General features: G+C 39.7%; 2 protein-coding genes across 8 annotated transcripts in view; one reads left to right on the top strand and one right to left on the bottom strand.

The window, feature by feature from the left end:
* Positions 1–909: 909 nt before the first annotated feature.
* Positions 910–23,687, top strand: part of anks1a (ankyrin repeat and sterile alpha motif domain containing 1A) — a 169,969-nt gene continuing 147,191 nt past the window's right edge. For 2 of the 7 annotated variants that reach the window (XM_031895640.1, XM_031895638.1), the window contains exons 1-2: positions 911–1,179; positions 22,147–22,227. In XM_031895640.1, coding sequence (XP_031751500.1) covers positions 1,007–1,179; positions 22,147–22,227 — 254 coding nt within the window. In that variant the 5' untranslated portion in view covers positions 911–1,006. Of the gene's footprint in view, positions 1,180–22,146; positions 22,228–23,687 lie in introns of all 7 variants that reach the window. The other 5 variants (XM_031895637.1, XM_031895636.1, XM_031895639.1 and 2 more) reach the window with 4 other exon arrangements.
* On the bottom strand, positions 15,979–17,480 carry LOC116408826. The gene is made up of 2 exons (XM_031896829.1): positions 16,696–17,480; positions 15,979–16,314 (listed from the first exon to the last, which is right to left on the bottom strand). Exons 1-2 carry the CDS (start codon positions 17,463–17,465, stop codon positions 16,125–16,127), a joined length of 960 nt encoding a protein of 319 aa, XP_031752689.1. The 5' UTR covers positions 17,466–17,480; the 3' UTR covers positions 15,979–16,124.

Genomic DNA, 23,687 nt, shown 5'->3' with positions numbered 1-23,687 from the left:
ATTTACAAATAAGAAAAACACTAACATTACTTGTCAAGCAGTGATGGTGACACTAAGGGGCCCATTCATGAAACCATGATTTTTGGATGGTTAAAATCTTGATTAGAAAAAAATCGGAGTAACGATAATTCCTGATGTTCAAAAATGTCACGTAAATTATTTTCTCGGTCATATAAAAATATTGTGCTGTGTTCCGAAAGACACCAAATTTTCGGATCTAACACGTTTCAAGCAGTGATGGTGACACTAAGGGGCCTATTCATGAAACCATGATTTTTGGATGGTTAAAATCCTGATTAGAAAAAAATCGAAGTAACGACGATAATTCCTGATGTTCAAAAATGTCACGTAAATTCTTTTCTCGGTCATATAAAAATAATGTGCTGTGTTCCGAAAGACACAAAATTTTCGGATCTAACACGTTTCAGGCTTTGAAACCTTCAATGTATGACTTTGTAAGCCTTCCATAGGACTCCATGGCACTCTACAGATCTAACTTGGCCAAAGCTTGAATGAATTCCGAAATGGTCATAGTCATTGTGAAAAATACGGCTTTTTCGTGGAAGATAATGAAAACCATGAAAAAGTCATGGAATCATAACTAAATTAACGTGGACATTACAAAAAGTTCTATAAATGAGAAAAAATACGTTTTTTTCTAAAAAACAAAACAAAAAAAAAAAAACAGTTTCTTAACAGATCTATTTTTGAGACTAAAACAACTTCTGTGGATATTTGCCTTTTACTGCTCACTTGGAACGTACAATCCTGCTGTGTACATTACACACGCCAGATATATTTTCATATTGGAATTATTTTGTCGTAAAAATTTTGTAACAACTTTATTTACGATGCAAAATTAACAAGGTTCCACTTCAGCGTTACGCTCGTGACGTTGTTCCAGGATTCAAGGGAGTTTAGCTTGTAGTTTTAGGACGTACGTGTGACGCTAACACGTTGGACTCGGAAGTGGCGGTGAAGGCGTGGTTGCCGGGGAGACTGTGGGATGGGGAAAGAACAGGAGTTATTGGAGGCCGCTCGCACCGGGAACCGGGCAGCAGTGGAAAGGCTGCTTGGAGGAAAGCGACTTAGCGGTGCGGGGCCGGGCGGAGCCAACGTTGGAGGCGTGGGGCTTACTGGTGGAGTAGCTTCTAATCACCCTCTGAGCAGCTTGCTTAGGTATTGTGTCTGTTATTTTGTACACAGACTTTCATTACCGTGTTCGAATTTTCTTTGTAAGGTTTACGTGTGGCTATCATGTGTCTATGTTTGTTAACGTCACGTTATCAGAAATGCTTAAAATGTGAGTTTGGTAGGCTGTCATTTAAGGGAGCGTTACTTACAAGTACATAATGACAAAGCAGTCATTTCAGACAAGAATCACCTAGTGTTTTGTTATAAATAGCTGTAGTATTGTTATTTGTAGATTTAGCACTACAATATCCACAATAATACTAAGCTGCATAGACAAAGTCAAAAATAAAATAGAGAATTGTCAGCTGTTTTTATTTCCAAGTAGATCCAACAGACTTTGGCTCTCTAAAATGACCCCCCCCCCCTTTTTTTTAAATAAATATTCTTATCATCAGTTGCATTGTTATATCCAAAGCCACATAGCACAATGTCCCTCTTTTTTAGCACAGATGTAATAGTGTAAATAAAAGTTTCTGGTAGCAAAATGATTTTAGTCCCACCCCTCAAAGCTTTCAAAAGTTGACTTGATTACTCTCTATATAGTAATTGCTTCACTTATGCTTAGGGCAGCGGCACATGGGGAGATTAGTCGCCTGCGATAAATCTCGCAAGGTAACTTCGGGAAACTGAAGCACCACGTATGCCATCCCATTGGTGATTTACATTCTTGCCGGTGGGATGGCATGTCGAGGAGATTAGTCGCCCGCAGTAGTTAAGATTTATTGCGGGCGACTAATCTCTCCATGTGCCACTGCCCTTAATAAACATTTTGTATATTGATTACTATTTGCAGATTTTCATCAACTACTTGGGTACGGGTTGGGTGCAAACCGTTACAATGGCAACGGTTTGCACTTAAGGGTTGGGGGTAGGTTAAAGGACAAGGAAAGTCAAAATCTATTAAGCACACTATTAAATAGTACTACTATTGCTATGTAAAAACGCTATATTTCTGGCTTGCCTAATGAAAGATTTACAGAGATACACCAGCTACATTCTACATACTTGTTTCAGTGAACGGCGCCGCCATCTTTAACAAGGGATGCCCACTCCCTTTCCCTCACTGTCTCTACTGCACATGCATCCCCAACATCCTCCAGCATCCTCCCTGCGGCCCCTTGCCTCTCCCCCCCCCCCCCCAGCACCTGCCTGTTGGCTGTGTCCTCTTGTCAAAACCCCCTCCCTCCGCCCGTGTCCCCACTTGCCGCCATGGCAACCAGACGCTTGGGGGTGCACTCCTGCTTGTGCGCATGCAGTGTCTGTGCAGGAGGGTTGCATTATGGGAATCTTCTCTACCCAGCTCAGCATTTTTTCTTCCTGTTTGGCTTCTGATCATCTGAACTATTGAAATATGGGGAGACTTAAGGGCACTATTGAGTGCAGGTATGCCTGCATTTTGAGTAACTCTTTACTAGCCTTTCCTTCTCCTTTACGTTTTACTGATCTGCTCGTTGCTACTGCCTCTAACAGCAAACATTATTATTTGACTTGTTTTCAAATGTTTGTGTGGATGATTTTATTGAAGTACAAGTATTGCAGTGTGTACTAATTCTGTTGTGTACAGCCATAAGTTATTAGATAACTTAGATAATATTAGATTATTTATCAAACTGTGAGATTGGAGTTTACTACAAAAAAAACTCACCTGCTTTCTATCACTTTCTCTGACAAGATTTGAAATTATTTTTGGAAATCAAGCATGCCACATTATCGGAGCTACAGTTCAAACGCCAGCATCTATGATGGTATGGGGGTACATTAGTGCACATGGCATGGAAAGTTTGCAAATCTAGGAAGACACCATTAATGCTGGACAATATATACAGGTATACAGGTTTTGGAGCAACAAGTAATGCCATTCATATGAATTTCTATCCCTATTTTTTCAGGGAAGGTCTTGCTTATTTCAGCAAGACAAACCCAAAACATTTTCTGCTTTTAATACAACAGCATTGCTTTGTAGTGAGAGAGTCTGGGTGCTTGAACACATTTGGGACATTATTAAATGAAAGATATGACAAAGGAGAAAGGAGACCCTGAACTGTTAAGCAGATGAAATTCTGCATCAGGCTACAATGGGAGAAATTTTCACTTTAAAAGCTACAACAGTTGGACTCCAAACATTTACTGAGTTTTGTTAAGAGGTGTTGCAGCACATTGGTATACATACCAAACTTTTTTTAAATTTCAAAAGAAGCATATTTTTTCAGAAAACAGCATTTCTAAGTCCATGGGAATATGGAACATTTGCTCCACTTCTCTCAGTCCGGGTTTTTTTCTGCAGGCTAAGAAGCGGATCCAATCCCTTTCAACTGTTTTGAAAAGTACAGCTTCTGCTTAAGTGCAGGTACACAAAGAGGTGCAGAGGTCTGTCCAAAAATGCCTGCTTTGTGTGCTCATGATCTTTTTTAACATTTGATACATTTGCACTATTTTCGATTAAGTATAGGTATTAAATGAGTTGCAAATAATTGCTTAGTGTAACATATTTTTTTTATAGAAAAGTTTTTGTATAAATAGGGCTACAAACTTCAGTGAACATAATAGGGTCATTTAAACCTAGTCACTCGGCTTTAAGCACATTCATGTGAAAAATGCCACTCATTAAAGGTACTTGCGAGTAAAGCCTCTCTTTGCATTGCTGCATAGTTGCGTTCAGTTCCACTGGTTGCTTCCAGTCCTCTTTTGTGAATAGCGTGCATGCGCTTAATGTTGCAGGGGAATACCTGGGGCTAGTTAACCCCCGAAATTTACAGGACCTCTATGGTTTCCACACCAGCCTGCTTCAACTGACACAGTAAACTTGCTTCTGGAAAGAGCAAAGATGTCATTTTGACACAAAATACCAGATATAACATCAAAACAGTGAAGATTTTGAACTCAATTGCAGCTATATTTCATCAAAGCATATGTGCAGTTGTGTTTGTATTAAAGGAGAAAGAAAGGTAAAAACTAAAGTAAGTTTTATCAGAAAGGTCTATCTAGATACAGCCATAAGCACTCACAGAAATGCTGCACTGACTTCTCTGTCAAAAGATTTGTTGTGTCTTTAATTCATGTGCCAGAGAAAAGCAGGTCTCTGCTCTCTCCCCTCTCCTGCTCCCCCTCCCTCAAGAATGCTAAGAACTCACTCCCTCCCCCTTAGGAATGCGGATCTGAGCCAATCAGCAGGAAGCTGACTCATAGGGACACATTTACTTATCCACGAACGCTCCGAGCGTTCGATCGGTCCAATCGTATTTTCCGCGACTTTTTTTAGCGCAAAAAAATCGGATTGGTTTTGCTGCTGTTTACAATCATTCGGTACAAAAATTTTGTGACTTTCAGATCGCCAATACGATATTATCGTGAGTAATACGATTTTTTCGTAAGCATTTTTGTGATATTTGCGATCTTCAGAAATTTTTGTTTCCAGTCCAAATTTTTCCCATTTGGGATTCGAACTCGTGTTTTCGTAAATCTGCCCCATAGTCTTACAAACTGAGCATGTGCACTTGGTCTCGGTGCAGGAGTGAGGCATTATGGGAACTTTCTTTACACAGCTCAGCGTTTTTTCTTCCTGTTTCCTATCATCTGAACAGGTGAAATATGGGGAGGCTTAAGGACACTATTGAGACAACTGAAGGTATGCCTACAGCTTGAGATTAACTCTTTATTAGCCTTTAATAAAAGCTTACTTAGTTTTTACCTTTCTTTCTCCTTTAATGATTTAAGAGCAGTTTTTTTATTTTTCTTTTAGTGCCATAAATCGTAATATCGTTGGACCTTGCTTCATTCATGTGGGCATTATCGTGCTGAAACTGGCCAACCCCAATAAGTTGACATTAATATTTATTTAACTAGAATCAGTGGCCTTAAGATAGACTATGCAATTAAACTATTCCTCCTCAAAACATTACAGATGGCATTATGCATTGAGGCTGGTAGTGTTCTATGGCATCTGCTTAATGCAGACTCATCTGTCAGACTGCCAGATGTTAAGGAGCAGTTCATCACTCCAAGAAATATAAGAAAACATAACACCACTGCAGCTCTTTCTTGGCAATGCACATCTTAGGTTTGTGTACAGCTGCTTGAAAACCCATGTTATGTTTATCACCGTGTTTCCCCATATTAAATATCAGCTAATAGTGCTCCTCAAACTGATTTGTATTCTTAAATCCATTTTTCTAAAAGAGCAATTTTTTATATTTAATTGTGAAATTTAAATATGGGGAAAATTAATTTTTTTTACATTGCCAGGCCTTTTCAGATTTATGAATCATATGCTGATAAACAAGAAGTCTGTTTTACTGCTGCAAACAGTGACATTTCTGGTAAAGCAGATCAGTGAATGGAAAGGTAACAAGGTAACAGCTCTACCTGACGCTACTATACAACGCTGCATACATAAGTAGTGCTTTATTAATAAAGATATATACATATATCACTCCTAAATCTGGCCATCATACAAACTTTTCTATGATTTTTCAGACCACACAATTAACCGTCCTAACAATTTTCGTACCATGGCGATCAGTCGTTTAGTTAGAAAATTAGACAGGTTAGAAAATTTCTGTTGGATAATATCTTGGCATGTAGTGCTTCCTGACTATATCCATGGGTGACCTATGACGTATTAAAAAAAAATGCTCACAACCACAGAGGAACTGTGTATGTTTGTCAAGTTTTCACACTTTAAAAGCCATTGCTTACTCCAACAAGAATGCTTTCTCTTCTTCTTTTTCTGATGTGCTATTGCTAGTTTGTACTTGGCATTCATATATACTGGAGCTGGTGCTTCTGTTAGGAGAAAACTGCACCAGCCCAGGTAGCTGTGAGAGAGTGATCCTCTTCCTTCTTCTGTCTTTGAGCCACTTGCACATGTGTAGTAAAGTGAAAAGCTGAACTTAAACAAAAAGCCGACTTTTTTGTTGTGTATGCGTTGGCCCCAGGATTCTAAAGATAGAGGAGTGAAGAAAGAGGATTTCTCATTCACAGCTACCCCGGCCTGTTGTGATCTTCTCCTAACAGAAACTCAAGCCCAAGATATAAGGTAAGTGATAACAATCTCTGGGAAAGGCCTAACATTTTAGCGCCCTTCAGTGATTTTACCTTTCCTTCTTCTTTAAAGATTTTTGGTACAACCCATCTTGTAACTTATATACCCTTTAAATTCAGAAGAATTTAGCATTTTATTTGCACTTACTGGTAGATGGTTTTTGACTTTTAGTGGATTTCATGTGAAAGACTTTTTAAAGAAAATTATAAACTAGGGATATATTTCATAATGCTTAACTTTATATGTGGAAATACAACTGATTAGGTAAGACTAATCTGCATTTACTAATATAACTCACACCCAATATAATAACCACTATAAAAATTTTACCAATCATGTTCAGTTATAACATTACAGGTATATACATACTCATAGAGAGTACAACCATAAGATACCACAAATATTTCTACATAAAATAGGTATATAGAATTCCTAACCATTTACATTAGGCACATTCGATTTGAGCAATAAATATATATAATGTCCCAAACTACAATGTTAAGTGTATTATGCTACCAAATGCATATAACAATGACCCTATTAATCTCTTAATTCCAATATTAGTGTTAAAAGATAAAAATTGTTTTCTGTCTGGAAACGTACAAAAAACAAATCTACTTGCATCTATCCCATATATCGCTGCCTCTTTGGGGTTCTGGCTTGGCGTATGATGTCACGCTAAAATCTCGCAATACGGGTGCCTGTTGTGGACAATTATTCAACACGTTTTGCGCTCCTGTCTGAGTGTTTAGCTTTGTGATTAAAATGTAAATTAGTTGTTGCTACCTTTTTTTTTTTAAACATAAAATCTCAAGACTCAAATTAATCCTTTTAGTGCCACAGATTTCAGATTCTACATTCTGCAGCACTTCTGGGTTTGGGAGCGGAGTGAATTTAAAGCCGCTTCTTCACTCCCCACTTATCCCGAGCACCTAGGCCACATGTCAAACACAAGGCCCTCTGGGCGAATCCGGCTGTTTTATGTGGCCCATGGTGAGTGTGTCTGACCGTGCAGCGTGATTAATTTCCTGACTGTGCCGCTCCAGTCCCTGTGGCGCTGTGACTGTGCCTGACTGCGGTACTCTTGTTCTGCCCTGCAGGGTGCGTGGTGTGGAATGACATAATACGCACCACTCACCCTGCAGGTTTGAACGTAAGGGCAGGCACTTGGAGCTCCTGGACTGACGCAGTCAGTCAATTGGTCACGCTGCTCAGTCAGGAAATTGATCACTCTACAACTGCACAGACACAGTGCCACTGGCTGGAGAAGCACAGTCAGGCAATTGGTCTGCATGGTCAGACACAGTCACAGCACAATTAGCAGTTTGTCTGCACAGTCAGACAGTCACAGCGCACTGTTGGTCAGCTGCGCGGCCAGGCACAGTCACCACAGACTCCATGAGGGTGGTATGAGGGCCCGGCGTCCACAGGTGGGGGTTGTGCTTACAGCCCAACACCATGCAGGACGTTTGGCATTTGCCAGAGAACACCAAGATTGGCAAATTCGCCACTGGTGCCCTGTGCTCTTCACAGATGAAAGCAGGTTCACACTAAGCACATGTGACAGACTTACAGAGTTTGGAGGTGCCGTGGAGAGCGTTCTGCTGCCTGCAACATCCTCCACCATGACCGGTTTGGCAGTGGGTCAGTAATGGTGTGAGGTGGCATTTCTTTAGGGGCCATATAGCCCTCCATGTGCTCGCCAGAGGTGGCCTGACTGCCATTAGTTACCGAGATGAGATCCTCAGACCCCTTGTGAAACCATATGCTGGTGCGGTTGGCCCTGGGTTCCTCCTAATGCAAGACAATGCTAGACCTCATGTGGCTGGAGTGTGTCAGCAGTTCCTGCAAGGCACAGGTATTAATGATATGGACTGATCCACCCGTTCCTCAGACCTGAATCCAATTGAGCACATCTGGGTCATCATGTCTCGCTCCATCCACCACACCACGTTGCACCACAGACTGTCCAGGTGGTGGATGCTTTAGTCCAGGTCTGGGAGGAGATCCCTCAGGAGACCATGCGCCACCTCATCAGGAGCATGCTCAGGCATTGTAGGGAGGTCATACAGGCAAGTGGAGACCACACCCACTACTGAGCCTAATTTTGACTTGTTTTAAGGACATTACATCAAAGTTGGATCAGCCTATAGTATTTTTTCCCCACAAATGTTATGTAGGAGATGAGGTGCTGAAAAGTGGAAGCTTTGAGGCGATTTTTAGGTATTTGATCAAAGCCCCCAAGTTTTGAAAAGTATTGTGATTCCGTAGTTTGAAGTAGAAAGACGTGCCTATTTGTAAAGGTACAATCAAAAATGTTAGGCACTCCCCAGTGATTGTAATCACTTAAAAACCAGCCTGGGGTAGCTGCGATCGAGTGATCCTCTTAACTTTTTTTTTTTTTTTTTTTTTTTAACCCCCAAAACCATATTTTTTGGAAAGTATACAGTCATGGCCCAAAAAACCCCAGAATTTTTTCCAGAAAATCAAGTATTTCTCACAGAAAAGTATTGCAGTAACACATGTTTTGCTATACACATGTTTATTTCTTTTGTGTGTATTGGAACAGAACAAAAAAGGGAGGAAAAAAAGCAAATTGGACATAATGGCAGACAAAACTCCAAATATGGGCTGGACAAAATTATTGGCACCCTTTCAAATTTGTGGATAAATAAGATTGTTTCAAACGTAATGCTCCTTTAAACTCACCTGGGGCAAGTAACAGGTGTGGGCAAAATAAAATTCACACCTGAAAGCAGATAAAATGGAGAGAAGTTCACTTTGTCTTTGCATTGTGTGTCTGTGTGTGCCACACTAAGCATGGACAACAGAAAGAGGAGAAGAGGACTGTCTGAGGACTTGAGAACTAAAATTGTGGAAAAATACCAAGATGCCCCCTTTCCCCACTATTGTTTGCCCTAGCGATTGAGCCCATGTCAATCAAATTTAGACACACCCAGCAAATCAAAGAATTCGTGTATAAGACGGTTGAGGAGAAAATCTTTTTATGCGCCGATGACACACTATTATACCTTGCAGACCCCCATAACTCAACAGTCTTAGAAATAATAAAATCCTTTGGTACATTCTTAGGCCTGCAGATTAACTGGGAAAAATCTATCATTTTCCCCCTAGACGACCACACTCCACAAATGACAGACCCTGAATGTACTCTTAAAATAGCCAACAGTTTCAAATACCTAGGGATAACAATCCATAAGGAACCAGCCCACACCCACACCACAATAAATTTACAGACACCCTCAGATACTGGACAAAACTCTCACTCACGTTAATAGGCAGAATAAACATATGCAAAATGATTTTCCTGCCCAAATTCTTATACCAATTCAATAATAGAAATTGACCGCACTCAATCCACATTTATTTGGGGAAATAAATCTCCAACACTCTCCAGAAGAACTCTAAATGCCCCTCAAGACCAACTAGGACTAGCATCTCCTAACTATGAGCTCTACTACTTAGCCTCTCAAAGCACACATATTGCAAACTGGAAAGTGTTTGACCCTGAGAACTCAGCCTCATCCCAGAAGCTCTTTACTTTACATCGGTAGAAAGCCTACACAATGCTCTATATAGAACAAGGAAAGATATTAGTCCACTACCACCAGTCATGGACAACACAAAAAAAGCTTGGGACTCCATGATGCAGTTAACCAACAAAGCAGGAGTAATCTCCCCTGGTACCCCACTATGGGGAAAGCAGGATCCTGGGCCAAACTAGGGATAAAGCGCATTGACCACCTCTACTCTAATGGTGAATTGCACACACTACCTCTGCTACAACAAATTACCTCCCGACCTGGCCTGTCAGATCTCAGATATGTACTGATTACGCGCCTTTGTGGAATACAGTTCCAGCAACCGCCACAAACACAGTACTTAGATCTAAAAACAAAAACTGTAGTAGATCTAGAACACTTGATAATACAACCAAGCAAAACTAAACTACTTTCAAACACCTACAAGCTTAAGTGGGATACAACTAAATCCCGATGACTGGGAAGAAATCACGGACAATTTATACCAACCCCTAATAAGCACAAGAGACAGACTTAAAATTTAACAATTTAAAAAAATGTAATACAATTTAAAATTATACATCAGACTCACCTTACCCCACAAAAGCTACATAATATGGGGAAACCTGACTCCTTTAACTGCCCAAGATGCAAAGCACATATGGCCAACTTAATGCACCTAATATGGGACTGTCCTGAAATACAAAAATTCTGGGGCAAGGTCATAGAATTCATGGGAACAGAACTGGAACTTCCACAAGTACTCAACCCGGCTACCTGTATACTGGGCCTCCTAGACACTTTGATACCCAGAAGGAATACAAAGCTACTAATGAGTCTACTACTCATTTATGCCAAAAAAAACATCACTCTGCATTGGATGTGCCCGACACCCCCATCGCTCCGCAAATGGATTAACCTGGTCAATTCCCAATTGGAACTGTACAAACTTACCTACGTCGCTAGAGGTTGTCCAGCGAAATTTGAGAACATTTTGTCTCCTTGGACAGACTCACCAGCTACAACTGTACAATGACTGTTTACTCTCCAATTTCTTCCCTTCCTTTACTCCCACTTCTTTCTTTTCTTACCCTATTCTATTGTTGGAAAAATATCAACAATCTCAAGGTTACAAGTCCATCTCCAGAGATCTAGATTTGCTTTTGTCCACAGTGCACAACATTATTAAGAAGTTTGCAACCCATGGCACTGTAGCTAATCTTCCTGGGCGTGGATGGAAGAGAAAAATTGATGAAAGGTTGCAACGCAGGATAGTCCGGATGGTGGATAAGCAGCCTCAAACAAGTTCCAAAGAAATTCAAGCTTTCCTGCAGGCTCAGGGAGCATCAGTGTCAGCGCGAACTATCCGTCGACATTTAAAGAGCAAGTAAAGTCGATTAACATTTTACCACTTAGAAAAACTTAGCTTATAGCCTGTGCATACTAACACTGCCATGTACTAATTTCAGTCCCCTGTAAGGAAACATCTACTTTAAATTCAACCATGTACCTCCGCTTCCTTGTATGGCACTGCTCTCCCAGCCTCCTCCCAAGCAGCGCTGTCCTGGACAGTTTCTGAGATGAAGCATGCGCAGTATGCGCTCGGACACTCAGCATGAAGGCGATCATGTGACCGCACAGTGTCATCCACGACCCCAACATAGCCCGCCCATTGTCTGCAATCCTCCAATGACCTTTTACGTGACTGTCAGTAACTATAAGCGCGCCAAAATCAAACTGGACTTCTACAGTGATGTTTCCTCATGCATGTACTCTAGCCAGTTACACATTTCTTTAGCGATTCAGCCTTTTCTTCTTTTTCCAGGTGATTATTGTGTGTAACTTATATGTGATATCGTTTTTGTTCTTTGTTCTTGTTGGTCATATACCTTTTTAATACAGGTAGATGTCTCTTAACTACATAGCAGGTGGTTGGTCAAATGGATATAATAAAAAAATAAACTGACTGTGAAATGACTCATGTAATGGGAGATCTATAGCACAAAGGCAGAGTAGTGCAGGGAGAGTCTGTCAAACAAGCAGGCTAGTGCAGGGAGAGTATGGCACACAGAGATGCTAGTGCAGGGAGAGTATGGCACACAGAGATGCTAGTGCAGGGAGAGTATGGCACACAGATTGTTAGTGCAGGGAGAGTATGGCACACAGATTGTTAGTGCAGGGAGAGTATGGCACACAGAGATGGTAGTGCAGGGAGAGTATGGCACACAGAGATGGTAGTGCAGGGAGAGTATGGCACACAGAGATGCTAGTGCAGGGAGAGTATGGCACACAGATTGTTAGTGCAGGGAGAGTATGGCACACAGATTGTTAGTGCAGGGAGAGTATGGCACACAGAGATGCTATTGCAGGGAGAGTATGGCACACAGATTGTTAGTGCAGGGAGAGTATGGCACACAGATTGTTAGTGCAGGGAGAGTATGGCACACAGAGATGCTAGTGCAGGGAGAGTATGGCACACAGAGATGCTAGTGCAGGGAGAGTATGGCACACAGATTGTTAGTGCAGGGAGAGTATGGCACACAGATTGTTAGTGCAGGGAGAGTATGGCACACAGATTGTTAGTGCAGGGAGAGTATGGCACACAGAGATGGTAGTGCAGGGAGAGTATGGCACACAGAGATGCTAGTGCAGGGAGAGTATGGCACACAGATTGTTAGTGCAGGGAGAGTATGGCACACAGATTGTTAGTGCAGGGAGAGTATGGCACACAGAGATGCTAGTGCAGGGAGAGTATGGCACACAGATTGTTAGTGCAGGGAGAGTATGGCACACAGAGATGCTAGTGCAGGGAGAGTATGGCACACAGAGATGCTAGTGCAGGGAGAGTATGGCACACAGATTGTTAGTGCAGGGAGAGTATGGCACACAGATTGTTAGTGCAGGGAGAGTATGGCACACAGAGATGCTAGTGCAGGGAGAGTATGGCACACAGATTGTTAGTGCAGGGACAGCATGGCACACAGAGATGGTAGTGCAGGGACAGAATCAAAGATGACAATTGGACCAGTTGCTGGATCAACTTGTACTAACACCTTTGAACAATAACCCTGTGAAATAAAAACACTGTTGTATATACACTGTCTGCGTCTATTGTCAGTTTGTCAGCATGAGTTGGTAATATGTGTAGGTTGAGGAAGTTACAAGTTATCAATTGTATATTTCAGGGATCCCCAACCTTTTGTAGTCGTGAGCTACATTCAAAATAAAAAACAAAATCAGAGAACAGCACAAGCATCATACCAGTTTAGTCCAATAGGGGATTAGATTGGCTATTAGGCAGCCTCCATGAACATTATCAGCTTACAGGAGACTTTATTTGGTATAAAATCCTGTTTTTATTCAACCAAAACTTGCCACCAAGTCAGGAAATAAAAAATAATTATATGGTTTGGGGGCACTGAGAGCAACATCCAAGGTGTTGGTGAGCAACATGTTGCCCCTGAGCCACTGGTTGGGGATCTCTGGTATTATTATGTATACATAAACAGCATATTAATTTTAAACATTATTACTAGGTAAGATCATCATGCCTAGCTGTATAGTGAAAGGATGTTCTACTTGGACTGGTCAAAGGGAAAAAAACCCATCCATTATTTTGCATTCATTTCCCAAAAATATTGAGCAAATAAAAAAATGGTTAGCTCAGACGGGCCAATTTTGTGATGACATTGATGCCAAGGCTGAAGAAATTTTAAAAGGCAAATCTAATAACAGATTCCGTATGTGTTCACGACATTTCTCAAGGGACTCTTACATTGCAAAAGGTGTCAAAATTCAGCTGAAACCAAATGCGGTACCTACCATATTTAATATAGTTACACCTGACACCTCGATTGCAATATTACATGATATACCGTCAGCTAAACGCAGAAGAGTGGAGGACGAGCCATCAACCTCTTCTTGCACCGTACGAATAATTTCACGTTCAGTCACAGTCGCTACGCAAACTGATCAAAAAATTTTTACTTGTGATTCCTCAGTTAACACTGACAATTGGCCATTAATATATAATGTTCAGACGCAGACCGTTCCTTTTGCTATAACCAAGGACATTGAAGTGCAAACAGGAAGTCACTATGTAAATGCAGATGCATGGAAAATTAGGAACGATCATCGTTATTCAACTTGTTTTTCAACACCTGTTAAGGAGAATCAAGAAAGCAAGAATGTTCCAATTAGTCATTCAACACCCATTGCTTTCACTGGAAATACTCAATTATCTCCAATTAATAAACCAGATTCCGAGGCTGAAGAAGATGAAGAAAGTGTGTCTTTTATGGACGACCCTAAAGATCTCACCTATAACCTTTCCAAGTCTTCACAAAGCAAATCTTTAATTTATTGTTCATCAGAGAGTGATTGTGATGACAGCATTCACAGACAAGTGGATACAGTTCGCGAAAGAAAATTTATTGTGTTTGAACACTGTCTAGATATTCTTTTTCATTTAGTGCGATGTCAGTATCAGATAGAAAATTGTTGTGATGCCCCAGTTGTCGAAATAAAAAAAAAAATTGATGGAAGTCAGCTCAGTGTCAAATTGACATGCCTGAATGGCCACCAAGCTCTCTTTTGGAGAAGCCAGCCAGTAATTAAAAGTACCTCTGCAGGCAATGTTCTAATGGCAGCATCAGTTTTACTAAGTGGATCATCATTCAGGAAAGTACATGAGATGTACAGTATATTAGGAGTATCGACCATTTCGCACACAACTTTTTATAACTATCAGCGAGCCTATTTATTTCCTTCGATTGACTATCACTGGCAGCAAGAAACTAACAACATAAGGAAAGAAATTGGCAACAATGAAGTCGTTATTGCTGGGGATGGGCAATTTGATAGCCCTGGACACTCAGCAAAATATTGTATTTACTCATTAATGGATGTGCTTTCAAAGAAAATCATCTCATATACAATTGAACAACTTGGTCCAGGTAAAAACTCATATAACCTTGAAAAGGAGTCATTTCAAAGTTGTCTGGATGGTCTTCTTGCCGACAATATTAATGTGAAAATTGTTGCCACAGACAGACACTCAGTAATCAGAAATGTCATGTCAACTAAATATAAAAATATAGATCACCAATTCGATGTATGGCATCTTTGCAAGTCACTAAACAAGAAACTGATGGCTGCTAGCAAAAAAAAAAATTGCGGAGATATTTCAAAATGGATCTCTTCTATAACAAACCATTTATGGTGGTGTTCTCAAACGTGTGACCAAAATGTTGAAGTCTTACTATCCAAATGGAAATCACTCATGTTCCATATTTCGAATGTTCACACTTTCCCAAAACTTGAGCATTATAAAAAATGCATTCACCCAAAAATATCACGCAAAGAAGTAAGAAAAGCACCATGGATTAAACCAGGGGATCCAGCACATGCCACACTTGCAAGTATTGTAAATAGTAAATACCTTCTGAAGGACATGCATCATATTGAGAAATTCTGCCACACCGGTGACTTAGAGAACTTTCACAGTAAGGTACTGAAATATCGGTTGAAGCGGATTGCTTTTAAGATTGATGCTATGCATGCCAGAACTGTGCTTGCTATTCTTTCGCACAACCGAAATGTCAATCGTCCACAAGCAACTGTCAAATGCGCAAAAAAGTCAACCTTACCTGTTGGATCAAAGAGGTACAAATTTGTATTCCCTAAGCATAAAAAAAATTGGGTGACAAGGGCCATCTATGAGGAAGTAGTGGATGACCACCTACTCGACATTGCTGGAGATAGCTTGAAAATATTGTCTGGGGAGCTGATTCACAACTGGGATAGCAAATCCTCATCTGTCCCTGCAAATATTGCAACACTGGAGCGACCGGACAAAAATGAGCTGATCAGTAAACATGTGTCAAGATTTGCTCGATAAAGTGCTTTTTTAAAAATTTTCCTTTAAAAAATGTAAAAGCTACAGACAAAGTACATCGCAAATTTTATTTTTTATTGAAGGATGCATAACAATTCAATACTATTTTCACATAGAAACTGAAATGACCTATCCTTACTATAGTTTTTGAGTTAATGCTAATGTGTGTATTATTTCACTTTCGATTTGTTTTTATGGAACAGAAGAGCAGCAAGAACAAATTTTTTTTACAGTTGGTTAATGAAAAAAAAACAGTTTGAAAGTCTTAAAGAAACTTTCACATTTCTTCTAATTGTTAAACAAATAATTGTTTAAAGTAAACTGTTGATAACTATTGATTGCAATGTTGTTGTATTAAACAAAGGATTGTAAACTCCATTATTTAAAAAAACTTTTTTATCCATTCTGTGCATTTCAACATCAACAAATTATTATGGCTAATGTCACAAGACTAATCTAGAGCCATACATTCTGCAAAATAGTCATGAGGATACAAGAAGCCAGTATATCTTCCATTTGGATCAGGAAATGATTCCCTTATCTTGTTCACAACGCAGGAGGGTATTGGTTTTCTGTTATTGCCTCCCAAATAGCCATACATCCAAGCAGTGAAACTACGATATGCAGCTTTGCGCAACCCCCTAGGAATTAGTGACATGTAGTTAATACATGTTATTATTTAAACTTTGATTTAAAATTACATGTATGTGACCAGTTATCCAGAAGATTTGTGACCTGGGGTTTTCCTCATAAGGTAATCATCCGGATAAGGCAAAATATAATTTCCATATTTAATAAATACAATAGATTTGTTTAGCAAAATTAATTAAATAAAACTTAGATTCAAGAAACAGGGGCTGCCTTTTTTATTGCTGAGGAAAAGCAAATAAAGGTTGAAAATTATAAGTAATTGCTTATAAGAGAGTCAATAGGAAATGGCCTTTCGGAAGTTTATTGATAACTGATTTTTGGATAAGGGATCCCATACCTGTATTAAAATTATTATACACAAATATACGTACCTCTGATACACAGAATGTTTTGGATTCTTTCTTTTTTTTACATTTATCAGGCGATAGTAATGAGCTACATTCACAGGATCAAGGCACTTCCCATTGAAATCATCATGGTCTGTAATGCAGAAGGCAGTATCAGGAATGTTATTGTGTATCCTGGGCTCCTCAAAACAGCATAGGCTTTCTATTTCTGTTGGCATTGAGGCACATGTTCCGCATTCACACCATGATATATTTCCTATACGACTTGGGTCAGGCTCTTTTTCATCTGCGTCAGTACTTGTTTCTGAACCTGATTCATCTTGCGAGCTGCTGGATTCACTGCTTGTTTCCTGTGTGTGCTCTCTCTTCCTTTTTTGAGTTGGAACAAATGGAAAGGACCATCCAGCATTAATAACCTCAGGTCTGTTTCGCAACTTCATCAACACGTTGTCTGTCTGAAATATACAAACAATAGATAGAAAGCAGATTGATTTTCTAAATAGCAGAACAATCCCGAGAAAAATGCTAATCGCAGGGAAAAACCTATTTGCAATAGGCAGAAAGAGTATAGAATACACAGTCAGGTTAGAGCAGAGCAGAGCACAGCAAGGCAGGCAGAATATAGTGAGATAGAAGGATTCCAAGAAAGTCTGCGTAAGTAAATTATATGGAGAACTAAAAGAATAACAGTTGTTACTGCAGAATACATATATTGCCACAATGGTAGCATTGCTCCTGCAGTCTGCCTGAAGAGTTGGGGGAACACACTGTGGCCACTTGGACAGCACTAACATAAAGTCTTATTGTTCTTACCACATCTGCTTTACTAGTAGAAGGCATTGGTAGACTTTTCCTTACTACAGTTTCTGGATCAGACATAATGCTGCATAAAATAGAAATAATAAAGTTTGTGATTATTTATATGAAAATTTACATAATTTTTTTATTGCATGCATCCATTTTTCTGTAACCATGATGAAAGGAATTACCCTCAAAAAAACCTTTTAATTTTCTGGCAGTAGAGAATATGACATTATAATATTATGCATGCCCTGTGTGGAGAAGTGCACAATATTAAAAACGTGATATTAACCTATGTGAACCATCCTTGTATTGTGACATGTATATGTGTATGTATGTGTGTCTATATATATATATATATATATATATATATATATATATATATATATATATATATATATATATATATATATATATATATATATATATATACATACATACACATATACATCTCTCAATATAACAAAGGTTCATATACTATATAGTCGGTCCCTCAAATCAGTAATTCTCAAACAGACAAACTTCTTTTAGTTGTTCATAAGTTGCTACTACCACAAAAAAATAATTCCACTGGAGAGCCAAATGCGTTCTGTGTTGTTTAATAGTTTAGAGGTGCATAGAACTACATGTTTCGGACCTCTGGGGTCCTTCCTCTGGTGCAGAGGAAGGAACCTACTAGTAGACCTGGTGAAACCTACACCATTGTCATTGAGCCTCTTCACTGAGTTTCACATTTTGTTGCACACAAGTTGTATTTTTGTCACAGTACTACCACAAAGCTTGGCATGTCAAAAGTTGCCCAGAGCTCACTAAATATGAGCAGTGTCACTGACTCTTCTAACTGTATCAAAAATAGTAAGCTCCTGTGTCCATGGTTCAGATCTATGACTACTACTACTAATAGTGATACACTTATCGGACCCCTTATCCAGAAACCCATTATACAGAAAGTTCAGAATTACGGGGAGGCCATCTCCCCTGGACTCCATTTTAGTAAAAAAATCTGATTTTGTAAGAATTATTTTTTTTTCTCGGTAATAATAAAACAGTACCTGTACTTGATCCCAACTAAGATATAATTACCCCTTATTGGGGGCAGAACAGCCCTATTGGGTTTATTTAATGGTTAAATGATTCCCTTTTCTCTGTAATAATAAAACAGTACCTGTACTTGATCCCAACTAAGATATAATTACCCCTTATTGGGGGCAGAACAGCCCTATTGGGTTTATTTAATGGTTAAATGATTCCCTTTTCTCTGTAATAATAAAACAGTACCTGTACTTGATCCCAACTAAGATATAATTACCCCTTATTGGGGGCAGAACAGCCCTATTGGGTTTATTTCATGGTTAAATTATTCCCTTTTCTCTGTAATAATAAAACAGTACCTGTACTTGATCCCAACTAAGATATAATTACCCCTTATTGGGGCAGAACAGCCCTATTGGGTTTATTTAATGGTTAAATTATTCCCTTTTCTCTGTAATAATAAAACAGTATCCTATTGTATTTAATTACTGATTAAATATTTTTTAAGTAGACTTAGGGCTCTGGCACACGGGGAGATTAGTCACCTGCGACACGGGCGACTAATCTCCCCGAAATACCATTCCACCGGCGAAAATGTAAGCTCTACAGCGGGGGTCCCCAACCGCCGGCCCACAGACCAGTTCCGGGCCGTGGACGGCAAGGCAGTGGGCCGCAGCGCACCCCCCTCCCCAAGCTCGTCGCATGTATTATGAGCCGCGCCCCGCCCCCTCCCTTCTGCCTCCGGTCCTCGAAAAAATTGTTTGGCCTCCTACCGGGCCGTGGTGCTCAAAAGGTTGGGGACCCCTGCTCTACAGAACAGTGACCTCCTTCCTACTATGTCTCATACCACATGGCACTTATATATATATATATATTTATTGTATTTATTAATAGGGAGGCTGTGTGTAATTTTGTATTCTGTAAGACTGTACAGCGCTGCGTCCCCTTGTGGCACTTTATAAATAAAGTTATACATACATACATACAAATGTAAGTCGCCCGTGGGATGGCACATGCTGCGCAGGCGAATTCAGGAAATCAAGAGCATTATGGATAACGGGTCCCATACCTGTACTTAGACCTTTATTTTGTGCAGGGCAGTTTAGTATATAAAATGGCTTCTCTATTCATAATTATATTTACGGTTTAGTTCCCCTTTACATACCTACATTAAGCACAAGGTTATGTAATTTTAAAGTTCAGAAATAGTGGCTGATACCATAGTTTAAAAAAAAAAAAAAAAAAATTTAAACATGATAAACCTGTAAAAAACTTAAAATAAAAAAACAAAATAAACCTAAGTGTGGGGGTGAAAAAAATAAAACATAAGACATTAATGAAACTTTTAAATATTGCTTTATTTCTTTAACAAAAAAAACAATCAATTATAAATTGTAGATAAATACCTATTTATTTAAACAAAGGATTAAATCTTCTGCTTCTGTCAAGACTGCAGAGGCAAGCGCGCTTCCTCTGATATTCGATCGTCTGCAGTCTTCCTGTAAACAAAACCCACGTGTCTCCTGACGTAAAGGGTCAATGGGTGGATGCGATGGTGGAGCATGCGCACATTGACGCTCGTCCTGAAGCCAAAAGCAGGGGGAATTAAAGATGGCGGCGCGTACCAGCAGTGCGAGTGTGGAGAAAGAAATTAGATTTTTCAACACACGGTACATATTTGGCTGTTTTTTATTTAGCGTCCTTCTCTGTCTGGGGTCTGTATAAGTACACACAAAAGGATTTTAATAAGCTTGCCTTGCTCTTTAAATGAAATTAAATGCTATGGCAGGAGACCCAGGAGGAACCCCACTGCTGACACAGAGACATAAAAAAGCAAGACTACAGTTTGCCAAAATATACTTGAGTAAGCCACAATCCTTCTGGGAAAACGTCTTGTGGACAGATGAGACCAAGATAGAGCTTTTTGGTAATGCACATCATACTTTTTACCGAAAATGGAATGAGGCCTACAAAGAAAAGAACACAGTACCTACAGTGAAATATGGTGGAGGTTCAATTATGTTTTGGGGTTGTTTTGCTGCCTCTTGCACTGGGTGCCTTGAATGTGTGCAAGGCATCATGAAATTTGAGGATTACCAAAGGATTTTGGGTCGCACTGTAGAGCCCAGTGTCAGAAAGCTGGGTTTGCGTCCGAGTGGCCAGCAATGAGTCCAGATCTAAATCCCATTGAACATCTGTGGAGAGATCTTAAAATTGCTGTTGGGAAAAGGCACCCTTCCAATAAGAGAGACCTGGAGCAGTTTGCAAAAGGAAGAGTGGTCCAAAATTCCCGGTGAGAGGTGTAAGAAGCTTATTGATGGTTATAGGAAGCGACTGATTTCAGTTATTTTTTCCAAAGGGCGTGCAACCAAATTTTAAGTTAGGGGTGCCAATAATTTTGTCCAGCCCATTTTTGGAGTTTTTTGTGACATAATGTCCAATTTGCTTTTTTTTTTCCTCCATTTTTTGTTCTGTTCCAATACACACAAAGGGAATAAACATGTGTATAGCAAAACATGTGTTACTGCAATACTTTTCTGTGAGAAATACTAGATTTTCTGGAAAAAAATTCTGGGGTGCCAACAATTTGGGCCATGACTGTGTACATTTGTGTGAATCAAAATGTTAGGCAACCCCCAGTGATGGTATTTGTATATACCCTTGGTTGGTGCTCATGTTAGAAGAAAACCACACCACGCCTGCTTAGCTGCTTGCACATGCACAGTAGAGTAAAAAGCTGAACTTTAACACAAAAGCCGGCTTTCTCACTCTACTGGTTGCATCAATTTGGGGTATAAGGTAGCGAACATTTTGCCTCCGCCCCCTAGTTAATTTACCTTTCCTTCTCCTTTAATTCACCCAAATGTGTACTTTACAAAAATATATGGTTTTGGAGGTTAATGTGTTTTTTTGTGTGTGTTTTTACCCTGCCAAAATGCAGTTAATATTTAGAATTTTCAGTAGCTGAAGTGATCTCAGGGCATTTTTTTATACTTTTGGGAAAATATAGAGTAGGTGATAACTTTTATTGCCTAAGTGAGTAAATTAAAAAATGTGGGCTTTTGGTACTACTACTACTACTAGCATCGTACCATGCCTGAAGCAGGTCTCTTAAGTAGTCCCCTAAGCTTGCATTTTTTTCATCTACTCCAGTAAAAGGTATCATCTTCTCTGACATGGTTCGACACTCTGCTACTATGAACTTTTTTGAACTATGTTTATTAATTTAGGGCTTATATTAAATTTAATTTTTATTACAATAATTTAAGTTTTAATGCATGAAAATAAGCTTTCTGAATATACGGAGTAAAAAAAATTCTGGACTGTTTCTGAAATTACATTAAAGGTGACCATACACGTACCAATGAAGATCTTTCCTGTAACCAGAACTCCATTAAGTGGTTCATGTGACCTAACATATATGTGTACCTTGGTTTGTTTGTGTGCACTGTGAATCGTATGATCCCATACGATCCCATTTTCCTTTAAAATTAGATTGCAGGTATGTTTTGTTCAGCTGATATTGTTAGAAGTGTTTCTGAGGTTTTTTTGACTTGGTTTTTGGTGAAATTCAACTTGTTTAGTGATGTCCCTGAACAGAAGTACTACTTTACTACTTACTTTTTCTTTTCTGTTTTCCAGCATATGGCGTGGCCCCAATGTTAATTGCGTTGACAGCTCAGGCTATACTCCCTTGCATCATGCTTCCCTCAATGGACACAAGTAAGATTTCAGACATTTTACCAGATTGTATTTTTAAAATGTGCAGGTTGTTACTAGTTGCTGATGGGTATGCTTTGTAATTAACATTTTTACTGCCAGATTTATTTTGCACTTCAGTTGCACATACTGCTATGCAACTTTTGAACATTTTGTGATCTTTTACTTGAAGCATTTTCTGAAAATATGTCTGTATGCTTGTGTGTAATTATACTTTTGTAAAAAGATATAAGAGGCTGTCATGAAAATAGTACTTCCAGCTGTCCATAATGTGGATGTGACTACAAGGGGTTACACACTTGGTTCCTCACCCACCTTAGACTAATGTCAGACACCACAAAACATACCAACACCCAGAAAATTCACTCGATGACACCATTTTCTTTAACCATTTCTTTGTATGACACAGACAGCATAGGACAGGCAGAGTATGGCACACATAGGCAGCATAGGGCAGGCAGAGTATGGCGCACACACAGGCAGCATAGGGCAGGCAGAGTACTGCCTGTGTGTGCCAATTCTACCTTTCCTATGCTGTCTGTCTGTGCCATACCCTGCCTGCCCTACCTTGGCCTATGTGTGCCATACTATGCCTTCCCTATGCTGCCTGTGTGTGTCATACTCTGCCTGCCCTGTGCTGCCTGTGTGTGTCATATTCTGCCTGCCCTATACTGCCTGTGCCATACTCTGCCGGCCCTATGCTGCCTGTGGGAAGTGAACCTGGCAGAGGTTTGTTAACATTTGGAAATAGTGATTTTATGGTCCCTAAGGTGTGTAATTATATACTGGGGGTTTTGCTGCACTGCCACCATTGATGTAGTTCGATGTGGGTGTGGTTTTAAAAAAGGGGAGTGGTCAAAACTGGCTTTCATTAGCGGCCCTCCACCATGTAGGCCAGAAAAACTCCAGCCCTCGGTACCACAGTAGTTGGACAGCACTGATCTAGGTATTTGGAATTTAGCCCCCTTACTTTATTAGAAATTGTTGTCAAAGTGTATAAGATGGCAGGCCATCTTCCTGTGGGCATACACCGTTATCACAATAAATGTATGTTAAAACTTGAAATTTGTGATGTGACAACCAATAAGCGTTATACCCTTCTTACTGGGTGGCTGAATTTTTTTTTGTTTTTAGTGGTGCAAATACCTGTTAGCAATGTAGTGATTAGTAACAGAGATTTTCCAAAGGCTTCTTGGGATTTTATTCTATTGAGCACTGAGAGATTTATTCTGATGATGTCTCATCATTACTGGGACTTAATTTAGCAAGCAGATTTCAGTTACATTGCTGTAGCCGAGAGGAGCAAGTCCCTTTTTGTCTCAAGTTAAAGTAGACCGTTTATCTGTTGATTGTTTTTGCCATGCTGGACTCAATCATTCAATATAAGATACAGCTGGTATCCTGGTAGTAGTTTCTAGAAAATTGTTAAAATGACAGTTCACCTTTTAAAGGAGAAGGAAAGA

This window comes from Xenopus tropicalis, chromosome 2 (assembly GCF_000004195.4).
Source record: "Xenopus tropicalis strain Nigerian chromosome 2, UCB_Xtro_10.0, whole genome shotgun sequence".
NCBI classification, from domain to species: domain Eukaryota; kingdom Metazoa; phylum Chordata; class Amphibia; order Anura; family Pipidae; genus Xenopus; species Xenopus tropicalis.
This window is presented reverse-complemented; position numbering and strand designations above follow the sequence as displayed.

Bases quoted from the DNA above. Each gene is read 5' to 3' on its own strand.
- LOC116408826 (XM_031896829.1), bottom strand. From the start codon at position 17,465: ATGTTAGTGCTGTCCAAGTGGCCACAGTGTGTTCCCCCAACTCTTCAG. The intron at 16,315-16,695 runs GTACGTATATTT...ACTAATTCCTAG, and splicing joins AAACATTCTGTGTATCAGAG to GGGGTTGCGCAAAGCTGCAT.